General features: G+C 40.1%; 2 protein-coding genes across 2 annotated transcripts; one reads left to right on the top strand and one right to left on the bottom strand.

Annotated features, from left to right (window-relative positions):
* Positions 1 to 1,997: 1,997 nt before the first annotated feature.
* On the bottom strand, positions 1,998 to 8,905 carry LOC144640305 (F-box/LRR-repeat protein 17-like). Its single transcript, XM_078499480.1, has 4 exons — positions 8,189 to 8,905; positions 5,374 to 5,824; positions 4,256 to 4,378; positions 1,998 to 3,126 (listed from the first exon to the last, which is right to left on the bottom strand). Exons 1-4 carry the CDS (start codon positions 8,630 to 8,632, stop codon positions 2,999 to 3,001), a joined length of 1,146 nt encoding a protein of 381 aa, XP_078355606.1. The 5' UTR covers positions 8,633 to 8,905; the 3' UTR covers positions 1,998 to 2,998.
* A 723-nt stretch (positions 8,906 to 9,628) lies between these two features.
* Positions 9,629 to 11,828, top strand: LOC144640304 (uncharacterized protein KIAA1958-like). Its single transcript, XM_078499479.1, has one exon. The coding sequence runs from the start codon at positions 9,850 to 9,852 to the stop codon at positions 11,314 to 11,316; it is 1,467 nt and encodes a 488-aa protein (XP_078355605.1). The 5' UTR covers positions 9,629 to 9,849; the 3' UTR covers positions 11,317 to 11,828.
* The last annotated feature ends 1,705 nt before the right edge of the window (positions 11,829 to 13,533 follow it).

Here is a 13,533-nt window from a genome sequence, read left to right as displayed (position 1 = left end):
GGGGGAAGCAACTTCCCATACATTCTCTTATATGAAATCTGAGCGATGCTCTCACAACTTGCAAAGCAATCATCGGGGCGGTAGTCAGCGGATGTCTCTAAGGCGCATGAGCAGCTCCTTTCTTTGTGAACTTGCCAAAACAATAACAACATGGGACCAGTGAGAGAGTTCGATTTTTTTTATATATGTAGTAATAAAAAAGACTTTCTAAGTTTTGTCTTTAAAGCAGCGAAAATTTCTCCGGACAGGTTTGGCGATGAATATTCCCGCTCTAGTCGGAGCTATTGTTTCGAAGTTGTTTGTTGACTTGGTCTTTCTTTGTTTTACTTCATTTACAATCCCCATGTGGGCCAGTTGAAAATCGTGGTACAAACATTTGCATTTCAGCACTGAAAAGTAGCACGGCATCACAAAATTCTGCGTTCTTAAAACTACACGACGATGACGAAGTTTTCGGATTTAAACAGCTGCTTTTAGATTTTTAGTTAAGAGAATTGAACCCCTTTATAATAAGTGATTCCACGACATAGCAGCTTCCATTTCGCGGGAAAAGATTGCCTGTTGCATCATCGTCCAAAAACCGCTGACTACATCGTGAATTGATCGCTTTGCAAGTTGTGAGAGCATTGCTACTCGGTCCCAGACCTCGTTTCTCCCCCTCCCCCCCCCCCTGGTCTGAACAGCAATGCATACTTCGTTTTATTCAGTAGAATATATTAATTCATAAGTTCTACAGGCCCTGGCAAACAAGGGCACATTGTTGCGTTCCTGTTTGCGCTGCCCCCGCGCGCAACATTGGCTGCGGACACAAAATTTGTGTCCGAGACAACAAATGTTTAATTTTTTTTTTCAGAAACATTTTGTGTCCGCAACAAATGTTTCCCGGTTTTTGCGCAGCATGGAAACAAAACATTTGTTTTGTGCCCTGCTCGTTTGCTCATCCAAGAAACATCGCGAGAAACAATGTGTCCTCGTTTTCAACGGCTTTATCTACAACTGTCAAGACGGGTACGCCATTGCAGAATCACCTAACCAACTCTTGTTTCTCTTGTTTGGCTTTAAAAAGGTTGGGAAAAAAAGAAAGCCTACGCTCTGCCATTAGCCTCGTGATTTCTTAACTCTTCAAATAATTTATAACAAAGTTTCACTCTCATTTAGGGGGGCATTACATGTCAACGTAATGTTTTTCATACGTTCTACAACTGTTCTCCATTTATCTGTTACAGGTTTTATGCAATCTAAAAATGCCGTTATCAATTTGCAGCCGAAGGTCCCACTATTTTTTTTCTCCCGTCATAAGGAATTAATTGCGGGCCCAAGAGAGGCCCGCAACCCTAATCTTGACAGTGACCAGCGGATTGCGTTTTACGCGTGCGCGCCACGTTAATAAAAAGCGAACAGAAAACGGAAGTTGAAAATTTTGTTCTTCCACTAAGAACGATCGGAATGCGAAAATGTGTCAATCACGACAGTTTGTCGTAACACCGGAAGATAAAATCTGTTCTCCAAGAACGATTGTCACATAAGATCTAGGCTTCTGTCACATGGAAGATTGCAAACATTACAATTTGCAGACTTGTTTTACGGGTGTTGCTTTTGCGAAAATTTGCTCTGATTGTATCACGCATAAACCACGGCAAAGCGAATGATTCCAACAATGGTTATTCTCGAGAAATTCGTTATAACACTGACAACATAGCGAGTTTATCGACCGAGGAAAATCACTTCTCAATTCTCACCGCGTGCTCGACTACAGTTCACTCTGTTCACTAAACTGTCAATCCGACAAAAAACAACTCTGACTGGTTCGCGGTCGGTTAGCGGCAATTAAGCGTGATTTATCATTAATCGCGCCGGCCACGTTAATAAAAGGCGAGCACAACATAGCGAGTTTACCGACTGAGAAAAATCACATCTCAATTCACACCGCGTGCTCGATTACACTTCCCAAAACGATAAAAACATGCATTCCTTGCGTGACGCGTTACTCGGGATAATTGTCTTTTGTCCATTTAATCATTAATTTATCGACACTGCCATCTAAAATTACGCACTCTCGTACCAGTACCTTTCCTAAGTGCGTCAAGGCCCGCACTTTCTAACCTGTGGTTACCACTAGTAAATATTTATAGTGCACCTTCAAGTACCCCAAACTTCACAAAAGTTAGTATGGTAAACTAGCGACTCTTTTTTAAGAAAAAAGATGACCTTCAAGAATTTGGTTAGAGGAGAAATGACTGAAATTGAAGTTTAAACTTTGTTAATTATCAGTTAAATATGTGCAAGCAAAAGAAATTTACTGGGGGAAACACCGCCCTTGTAAGGTATTTACAGTCTTACTTTAAAATTATGTGACTGAATTACATGATTGTTCAGACCGTTTAGATTGCTCTAGTCTCACGTAAGCATCTTTTGCCTAGGACGAGAAGCTTACTTGCTACTCAGACACAAGAGCTATGCACTCTAAAGTTGAAGATGGCCTCCTTGCAACTGTTTCTTTAGAGATCAATTATCACCCTACGTCCTCACTGATTGTCAAGCACAGCGTTCACACACATAATTATACTTTTTGTTCACACGTCTTTCCAAAAACGTTTTCCTTTCTGGGGCAAAGTTAAAAAAACATGACCAGAACAGGAGATTTTGCTAGCTGATAAAAACTTGTTGCAGGTTGTTGTTGAACAACATCCACCCCGATACTTTCTCCCGGCGTTTTGTCAGCCTTCCATACTCTGTCAATCCTGCACACAAAAAGTGAAGTATATAAGACGAGATGATGCCACCAATTCCTGTCCACTGAGTTTGCTTTGCTTGACAAATGTAAGTGTCAACCACAAAGCAAGCTGGTTGCAGCCTTCAGTTAGGCTCTGCTCAGTGTCTTTTAAGTCTGATCTCTGTTCCACACCAGCGCCTTTAAGCTTGGACTCACTTGCTGTGGCCGAGCCTTACTGCAGTGTAATCAGCCCAATAAACCTCTTTTGGTTTGAGTGCTTGCAAATTAAAGACTACCAGCCCTATTAAACACACGATTCATTTCCGTCATGACAGTGCTGAGGAAGACATTAGGATATTGTTGATTCAGTTCTAGAACCGTCTGATCCCTGACTTGATCACACCTGACAAGACCTAAAATAAACACAACACATAAATATTATACGACTAGAGGTTGTTAAATATGGGTTGTCGACGAAGCGTGGTGTCAAGATGGCGTGACATTGGCCATGTTCTTTTTATGACACACAAAAAATGAACGAGAAGGATATCCAGCCATCTTGACTGAAATAGCTTGGTCATTAAAGGATTTATTATATGGGTAGAGGCACGAGTGACCCTGTGAACTTCTTTGTTGCGATTAAATTAAATCATAAAATACATTGATTTAATTAATTAACAAGTTTATAGAATGAAAATATTTTCTTTTCTCGCAAAATTTCAGTGCAAGAAAATTGCGGGAAATATCATGGGTAGCCCCAAGCAGGCAAGATACATGCCCATCTTACCCACTCAGGTAGCCAATCACAACACAGCGTTTACCTTATCTTGCCCGCCCACAGTGCCATCCATATAATAAAATATGATGTGATGTGATTGGCTAAAAGTTGGGCCTGGTTTTTCCCATAATGCCCGTGGGATTGAGTTTGATATTAATGCACAACTGGCTGGCATAGTGAGGGCAAAGTGCAGCTAAGAGAGCTGTATAATGAACTCCTTATTAAACTCCCACAACGAGAGCCGAGAGCCATGCTGGGAGACCCCAGGAAAACATTGTCTAAGGTGTTTCTTGTCAAACCTTCCTTTGCTCAGTCCATACCAGAAAGACCTTGGGTGATATTCTCTCAGTACTGTAAAATGAAGTTATTTTGTGTTTACTTACTAATAGTTGTTTTACACAAATTACATCAAATACATGTTGTGAGGTTTAGTGTCTAGTAGTTAATGCATAACAATCTTTATCAAGAGGTTCGCATTGAGACTGTGTCCAGGGTCTAAATTGAGGCCTTCCAAGGGGTTTTGGCAACAAGCGACATTGCAGAAACTACAAACGTACAGCAGCACTGAAAGGGTGTTTATTTGCGACAGCCACATTTCTTTCACCAAACAGGCAACAGGTGGGTTGGAAACAAGCAACAAAGAGACATCAGAAACCACCTTGGAAGAACTTGTATACTGTTGCCAATAATTGTCGTTGACTGTAAAACTACCTTGGTACAATGCAGTTGAGAATAATATTTTGTATTGACATTTACCAACTGACCTAAATGTTGGAGGTGAGGACATCCTTTTAGGACAGTTTTTACTCCTTCATCTGTTATGTCTTGACACCAACTGAGGTCCAGCCTCTCCAGGTTACAAATACAACGTGAAAATGCCTCCAACCCTAAAGAGCAAACACAAATTGAAAAAAACAAAGATTAAATTACTTACTACACTAGAACGGTGGACCCAGATAACTGCTGAAGTGCTGAAAAATCAGTAAACTATCAATTATTAACTTGGCAAATTAAATATTTAATCGACCCCGGTAACTCGAAACCCCGCTAACTCGAACTGTTTTTCGTTTCCCTTCAGAGTTCGAGTTACCGGGGTTCTACTGTATTTTTCATTAATCAGAATTTGCAGACTGAGATGTGGTGGTCAGGTGGCCCACAGGAAAGAGTTGAAATCAGTCAGTTGATGGTTCAAGTCCAGGGCCTCTATCCTCTCAGGTTATACTTGGTATGTTTATGATAGCCTAGCCTGTGAGCAGGCTCTCTCTCTTTTTCTCTTCAGGGGCAACAATGTAAGCATCAATGGTGCGAGTTTCATTTTCAATTTATTGCAGGTTTGTTGCAACCAGGGACTATCTATCAGAGAAGTATTCCCTTATTCTTACTAATTTTCACGCGTACTTTATTTCGCGAAAATTGGAGAGCCGAGTTTCGTGAGTATTAATTCTCGGGATTGCAAGATAAATTAGAGAAAAAGTGTTATTAAATTTCGCGGATCAGTTGTCGAAGACTGATCTGTCAAGGAACCACTGGAAATACACAATCTGACTCAATGTAACTACAAGGAGCCTGCAAACGGAAACTTTAGTGACTGTACTAACGAGGTTATGAACCAATAAACATGCTCGAAACAGTAATCAGAGGAAATGTGCTAGTCAAAAACTAACTGGAAAGATATTTTTAAAGGTGGATAGTTGCATTTCCAAACATTTAAAAGATTTATTGTTTTGATATATAATATGGTATTAATTTTTGCCTGTTTAAATTGCGTGCAATGTTTTTTCGCGCATACTAAATTTCGTGATTATTTTGAAATCACAAAAATCGCGAAAATTAGTAAGAACAAGGTAGATCAAAACACTTGTCAAACAAAGCAAGCTCTTACCACTATCAGCTATTTTGCAGTGAACCAGGTATAATCCACGTAGAGCAACACACTTAGAAATTATGTGTTCTAAGCATCCATCTGTCACGTTAAGGCACAGACTTAAGTTCAAGGCTTTAAGCTTGTTGCAACCAGACACAAGTTCCTTAACCACATCATCTGTGAGAGTTGAACAGCTACGGAGATCCAAAACAGTAAGATTTCTACAATATTGTGAAATATACAATACTGCCTCTGAAGTAATCCCACAGGAGTTAAGGTGCAGTTTCTCAAGTAATGGGCATCTTTGCACAAGTTCACAGACACCAGCATCTTGGAATTTACTATTGTACTCCACCGAGACGTTTTGAAGATTTGGACAATTCTGAGCAACTGAAAAAAGACTGGCACTTGTAAGGGAGTGGCACTGGTCCATTGTTAATCTCTCTAGCTTGGTACACCCTTCACAAAGCTGAAAAAAGCAAAAGTTGAACAACAAGTAGGTTTTCAGTAGATTTCTTTGTTATACATTGTATTAAACATTTAGTAGGGATGTTTTTGGGTATTAAAGTCAATCTGAAGATTTGTGGTAGTGTCTTGGCTGCATAGTTCTGCAAATAGAGTACAAACAAATGTGTTTTGCTGTCAATTTTTGATCTAGGGATTTTTTTGTGTTATGTTAGAAGCCCTAGGGATTTTTTTGGGTCTTGATTTTTGCCCCCATTCTATCATCCCTGTCACTTGAAATCCTAAGTACTGTATTCCCCCCCCCCCCCCTGAGCTAATTCTTTCTTGGCTTGACTCCAGCATCTGAAATTCAACCTGAAAATCCCATACCATAGGAATACGACTTGAGTATGCAAAAAACGATAATGCTTTGGTTTAACTGAGGAATCAAAATGAAATCTTTCCTTGTAGAAGCTACAATGTGAAAATAAATGGTTGGTCAACATTCCTGGGTTACAGTGCATTGTTACTCTCTGACTTCACAGTTAATTTGCAATGTTGCCTATTAAGAGAGCACATCATATTGGAAGAAATCCCAAATGTATAACAACAAAACATATTCCATCACACAGGTCATGAGAATTTAACCAAATGATCACCATTGGGAAATTGTTTTGATGGTTGAAACAATTTTCACGGCAAATTATGAGTGCTGTAAGAAATATACATGTTTGGTGAGAAAAATGTTAAGGAAAATTAATGTTGACAATTGAGCTGCATTTTTTGTAGTTGTCTTTTTCCTTAGTTATATCTGTTGTGGTTCAAATTTTATTTCCCTTTATTTTTGGGTATGGCAATGTATGATAATGAGTTTAAAACAAAGGAAAATAAAATTTGAACCAAGGATAAGATTAAACCACAACATATCCACCTCTCTCCCCCAAATTTTCATGAAGCCATCTTGCCGATTGCATCTTTCTCTTCACACTCAATAATCAATGAGTACAGTAGTAAGAATGCATGAATCCAGAAAATATCCATACCCACCCGACAGAAGGTAATTGGAAATTCCGAGGTAGTGGGGGTCTCAAAGCCAAAATTTTTAAGGAAAGTACAGATGTATGAAGCTTAACTGGAATTTAGCGGGGGTGGGGAATCAAACCGAAAAACCTCCTGTGGGGAGATATGGATATATTTTTCTTGAACAACATAATGATATTCTTCATGGACAATACCCTTCTGCTATGCGAAAAATAATGCCTGATCAATAAACTGTGCTTAATCAATGGTTTCACTGCTGTCAATCAGCTTAGGGGACCTCTCAGGAAACAGAAGCAGAGATTCCAACCCTCCCGATTTGATCGGGAGTCTCCCGATTTAATGCGTTGCCTCCCGCTCTCCCGATTTATATCAGATTCTCCCGATTTATCATGAAATTCTGAAAACAAGAGAAAAATTGCTAATTTTAGTACTTTTTGCGATCTGAGTGTAGCAAAAGTAAAGAAACGTACCAAAAATGTTTGTGAAAAGAATAAAGACCTTATAGAATAACTCAGAAATGATGTCAAAATGCCGGAAATGGCACTTGAGAGAACCTAAATTTTCAAAATTTCCCGGTGGAACGTGCTTCCAGACCCCCCTAGAGGCGCACACCTTCAGCGCTGAAAATACTCCCTTTTTTCCTTCAAAAAGGGTTGGAATCTCTGCAGAAGTTCACTTCAACTGAACCGGTTGAAAAATTCACCTTTGTGGGTTTTGATTGGTGGGTTTGGTACATTTTTTCAAGGTTCGTTGATTGTTGTCGTATTTAGGACGTAAACTATGATTGACAGCAGCAAAAATGCAATTGAAAGTTAGATCACAAACTCAGAGTTTGTAGTTATTGAAAGGTGTAGTAAATTAATCCCAAGGGGGGTACTCCGGCTTTTAAATGACGAGAATGATCGAAGGATTTTTTTGGGTTTGAAATTTTCAATTTCGGGATTTTTTTGTGTTGGAAAATTTGGCAAGTATTGTTTTTGGGTGACTTGATTTAAATAGGAGATTTTTCTGTGGTATTAAAAACGAACTTAGCGTAATTATGGTATGATGAATACATGTAAACAAACACAAGCGTTCATTTTTTTATGGTTTTCTTTGTGTTATATTATTGCCCCTGGCAATTTAGGGGTATTTGTAATTCGAAAAGGGATTTTTTGGGGGGTTATTTTTGGTCCAGGGATTTTTTTGGGTAATGTCGGAAGACTAAGGGATTGTTTTGGGTCCTGAGTTTTGCCTCCATTCGATCATCCCCGTCATTTACAAGCCGGAGTACCCCCCTGGAAAATGAATAAGCCCTTTATTACACACAATATCCAAAGAAACAAATAGATGTATGAACAAAGCTTACCTCTTTAACTCCACAGTCTGTTACACTAAGGCACACGCTGATGTCCAGTATCTTGATATTCTGGCAACTTTGTCCCATCTGAGCCAAACATTTATCTGTCACAAACCGACACCTGACAACATATAACTCCACTAAATACCGACATTGCTGTAGAGCCTTGATAAGACCTTCTTCAGTAATATTCCTACATTCCGAAACATCTAACACTGTTACAGTTGAACCGTAGTTTGTGATTCGAACAAGAACTTCGCTATCCACTTTTTGCCTTTTCTGAAGTTTCAATTTTCTCCAAAGACAGGGATCAACGGCTGAATTATACCAATACCTAGAAACGCAAGACGCTCTTCCAAGATCTTTCACGTCTAAATACGACAGAATACTCAGAAAAACGACTTGGGGAAGACGGTTGATTTGAAATAAGTTTCCACTTTCTCCGTTCTCCATTTGGCAGCTTTTTGATATTAGTTAAGCTCGACCCACTTTCCATATTATTTTCATCGCATAACGGGATAAAACGAGCTTGCAATCCTGAAATCTCTGCACAAGTCCCGAAATCCTGCGAAATCTCTGCAGAAGTGCTCGATTATAAAAGCTCCGCGCGCCAGAGACGGGTAACACGTCATGTATGGTGCATATACCGTCCCATAACTATAAACTAAGGTGTGTCCCCATTTTTATACCCATTTTGTGTACTCATTCAGAATATTTGAATGAGAGAATTAATTTCAAATCACAAATCCTCTAGCGTCATAAATGTAAATCTGGGAAGACTGTTTGATTTTGATTTATGTTCCATAACAAAGTTAGTTAATTCAGGAGCCCATGGTTAATTAAAAGTTAAATATGATCGAAAGATGGGCGGGGGGTGGGGCGCCAAAAAACATACAGTCAAAATAATGGTTTTCTGGTAGGCGAAGACTTACACAATGTAATGGGTCGGAGCCTATTTAAAATTGTGTATGGGACGGTAAATGTAGCATACATGAAGAAAATTTTGACTGTCGTGACTCGTTCCAGACTTCCCGCATCTGATAAAGCAAGATGGCAGGCAAGATGGCGTCGTTGCTGAAAGTTGTTTCGCAAACCTTTCGCTCGAACGGGACGTTGAAGTCTTTGGTAAGGACATTTTTGTACTCAGTTCGAATGTTTAATAATATAAAACATAGACTGTACAAAATACTGGAGTTCAATGAAATATTAAACCATCAGGCCACCAAATTATGAACATGTCCCACTGTTTCAAATGATATAACAAGTTATGTTTTATATTACTGACCTCGCTTTTATATTCCTTTTTTGCTAGTTTATCCCTGGTTCCAGTCCATTATTTAGCCAGACAAGGAATATATGGAATATACACATCCCTGGTAAGTCCAGAAAGAATTAATCTAAGAATTTAATTTTATTATCAATGCTATAAGTATAATATTTATTATTATTATATGGCTACAATAGTACGCGCGCTCTGATTGGCTGCTGAGCGGGCATTATTTTCTTGTAATGACCGGGCATTATGAAAATTTTTCTCGGCTCGACGGCTCTTTTGAGTTGTGAGGCTGTGAAGTTTACGAGCGCGAGGGCGACAACAAAAAATACCGTCTAAAGTTAACTATCTTGTCAAATCTTGTCAATAACTAAAGAAGAAAAATACTGGCCTAAGTATGAGCGACGAAGACAGCCACAGCGAGAGCGAATTTTATTACCCAGAGGAGGATGAACAGGCTAAAACTGAGCAAAACAACATGGCCAACGTTGCCACTCATGGAGACGAAAATTCCAGCAACAGTCAAGAGGAATTACAAAAGTTTGTTCAAGAACAGAAAAGTGAAAACACTGTGAAAAAAACGACAAGTGATGTGAAGTGTTTTTACCGATTTCTTGGCTCGATAAACAAGAGAAATGTTCAGATTTTGGACTTACCACCTGAAGAACTTGACCACCTCCTGGGAAAGTTCTTTAAAGATGTAAGAAAAGTCAGCGGCGATGAATACGAGCCAAGTACTTTGACGGGATTCCAGAGAAGTATCCAGAGGTTTCTGTCGGATTCTGGGTCCAAGATGAACATTCTGAAGGACGACGAGTTTGCCTTTTCACGAAAAGTGCTGGAAGCCAAGCGTAAAAACCTCGTTGTGCACGGCAAAGGCAACCGTCCCAACGCGACTCGCTCGCTGACTAAAGAAGAAGAAGACAAGCTTTTTCAGAGTGGCGCATTCGGTGCAGAAAATCCCGTAGCACTTCAGAGAACCATGTGGTGGATTCTCTCCCTGCATTTCGGGTTTAGAGCCCGTGACGAGAGCCGTAAATTGTGCTGGGGAGACGTTTCCTTGCAGACGGATCTAATTCAAGATGGCCGCGAAATGCTTGTTTGGCTGAATGAGCGAGGCACCAAGACACGCAAAGGTGAAGAAAATGGCCACAGGCGTCCTTTCTCGCCGAAAGCATACGCCACCAACACAGAGAGGTGTCCTGTCCAATTTTACAAGCTGTTCAAAAGCCACCGACCTGACGAAATGAACGAGCCAGACGCTCCATTCTTCCTCGCTGTACGACACGGCGACCGCCGAGTAAATCCTGAAGTGTGGTACATGAAGGCGCCTCTTGGAAAGAATGAAATAGGCAAATTCTTGAAAACAGCCGCAGATGAAGCCAGTCTCCAGAGACAAGGATCAAAAGTCACAAACCACAGTGTCAGGAAGACAAGCATTGGCCGATTGCTAGATGCAAATACTCCAGAGACTTTTGTGGCTCAACTAAGCGGCCACAAAAATCTTCAAAGCCTTCAATCATACAAGTCAGCAAATGAGCACCATCAGCGACAAATGTCGAATATCTTGAGTGGTTCAGGTCAGTCCCAAAATGCCCAGCAGATAACTGCTCCTCCAGTCAGTAGTGGTGGCCAGTTAATGTCAAATTCCCAGCAATCACACAGCCAGCTGAGTCTCCAACACACGACGAATTCGCTCACTGTGAATAATACAAGCGTTCCAGCAGCTTCAAATGGTGTTTTTCCTGGAGCGAATATCAGTAGTATCTCTGGATGCCATTTCCACATCTTCAATGGCCCAGTGAAGTTCATCCAACAAGGGAAAAAGCGACGTTATGTTATTGAGAGCGACGACGAAGATTAATTAACATTTTCATCGCACATTTCACTGAGATCACTGCAAGTTCTCCCCACGTGTGTCAATATTCACAAACTAGGCCGATCTTTGCCTTAGCTTTTTTATAACTTTTTAACGGTCAAACACTTGTAAACACAGGTCAGTTTGTTTTGTGAAAATTAAAGTGGTTAACTTTTCTCTAGATAGTGGCGTAATGAAGACAAAAGATGCCTCATTGTCAAAGAAACCGTTTCTTCTGGTTTCGATCGTATGGCTGGGTTCGTTTCGGTTCAGTGAACATGACCTCGAACGACCTCTTGCGCGCGCAAGCGGATATTGAAAAACCTTTCCCTTTTTTTCAGCGCTAAAAAGGCCATATAATAAATAACTTATTAACCTCGTCCGTTCGGTCATTACAGGGAAATCTCAGACCTCTGCCTTGATGTATTGACCTCGCTATCGCTCGGTCAATACATCAAGGCCTCGGTCTGAGATTTCCCTGTAATGACCTCACTCTCGGTTAATAAGTGGTATTTAAATTTTCAGCCACAGATATTGCATTTCTAGCATTCTGATTGGTTCACTCAATCCCGGTTGTCAGCTCGTATACCTTAGTTTGACCTTATTTGGAAAATGATTGCGTTACTTTTGCCAAGCTAAAATTTTTCTACGGGAAGCGACAGTTCCATCGGAAAAATGGTTGAAAAACAGCAAATTTGGCGAACTTTATGAACAAGAAATAATCAGCGGTGCCTACCACAACCACAGAAATGCCATAGTAAAATTAACTACGCAAAACAAAAGGATTGATGCGAAAAGTTTAATTAATAACACTTGTAAACACAAAACAAGAGCGAGTCAATAAAGTAGAAAAGCAGCAAATAATTTACGAAAGAACGGCAAACTGACACAGTTTCATTCAGTGTACGTCATAAAACTAGGCTCAGCACTTCCGTTAGTTTGTTACCTTTCAATCTTGGTTTTGTCCTTTTATACTTCAACAAACCTGTTCCACTTTAAGCTGAATTTCGCTTCAAATAATATAGCAGTCTTGATGACAGCCGTGGAGCCGTAAAGAAGTACAATGTAAACACTTGCTTCGTTCGACTTGCACAAGACTTGTAGTTTCCAGAAAAGCTTTTGCTTCGGATCTTCTCGTAAATCTTAACTGTTGTCACAATTTCCAGGATATTTAGACGACTTTAGAGGGGATTGTTCGAGGAAAATCTTGGAAAGAAAACTCTCTGGCTCGCTTTCCTCGTATGTTTCATTCAACTCAAGAAGTGAACACCGCGCCAGAAATTTTCGCGCCTCCTCATACTATCACTTCGTTTACATCAAAATGAAATGTCCAGTCGATTTAAACTTGAGAAGAATTTAATAAAACAATTATTCCATTCGCCCTTGTTGGATACGAGTCGTTATAGCCAACTCGGCGCTTCGCGCCTCGTTGGCTATTTACCACCTCGTATCCAACGCGGGCTCATGGAATAATTGTTAAATATTTCTATTTCAAAAATTCACATTGGGCTATTGCATTTAATATCCGCACCCCCCCCCCCCCCCCTGTTGAGGTCAGGTCTTTCGTTCTTACTCTAAAGAATCCCTTAAATAGTCTACACCTCTAAAGAAATCCACTGAAAATACCTTAACCCCCAACGAAATTCTTTGAAAATGTGCCAAACCCTCAAGAATTCCATTAGAAATGCATTCTTACCCCTACGAATTCCAAAACTTTTCACCCATTCCCCTGAAGAATTCCCTTATATTTTTATCTTACCCCTGAGGAAATCCACAGATTTTTGCCCTTGCCCCTGAAGAATTCCACCGTTCCTCATCAGGCCGGGAACAAAAATTTTATGCAATAGCCCATTCTTTTGCACATGCAGGGCTCTTAACGTACCTTTTTATTAAGTTTTTAGGAATTGCTTGCTTGCAGTTAGAGCAGTTTTCAATCGAGTGTCGTAAAACCAAAACCAAAGTAATTACTCTAGCCAATCACAAAGGACACAGACAATCGAGTGAACCAATCAAAACTCAAAGCAATTACATGTAGTTGGCACGAAGCGCGGGAAAACGTGCGCGAGCGAGTCACAATTGGTTTTGGTTTTACTTCTGATTGGCCGAGAAAGTGGCGCGAAATTTTTAAACCAATCACTAAGCGTAGTGAACGCAAAACCAAAGCAAACGCAAATTACTTTCGACACTCAAGTGAAAACCGCTCTATTATCAGCAACATGTTAC

This window comes from Oculina patagonica, unplaced genomic scaffold (assembly GCF_052425735.1).
Source record: "Oculina patagonica isolate OP01 unplaced genomic scaffold, crgOcupat unplaced244, whole genome shotgun sequence".
In the NCBI taxonomy this organism is placed as follows: Eukaryota; Metazoa; Cnidaria; class Anthozoa; order Scleractinia; family Oculinidae; genus Oculina; species Oculina patagonica.
The sequence above is the reverse complement of the archived record's forward strand: the minus strand, read 5'-3'. Positions and strand labels throughout refer to the sequence as shown.

Bases quoted from the DNA above. Each gene is read 5' to 3' on its own strand.
- LOC144640304 (XM_078499479.1), top strand. From the start codon at position 9,850: ATGAGCGACGAAGACAGCCACAGCGAGAGCGAATTTTATTACCCAGAG.
- LOC144640305 (XM_078499480.1), bottom strand. From the start codon at position 8,632: ATGGAGAACGGAGAAAGTGGAAACTTATTTCAAATCAACCGTCTTCCC. The intron at 5,825-8,188 runs GTAAGCTTTGTT...TGCTTTTTTCAG, and splicing joins CAGACTGTGGAGTTAAAGAG to CTTTGTGAAGGGTGTACCAA. The intron at 3,127-4,255 runs GTCAGTTGGTAA...TGTTTATTTTAG, and splicing joins TCCTCACCTCCAACATTTAG to GTCTTGTCAGGTGTGATCAA.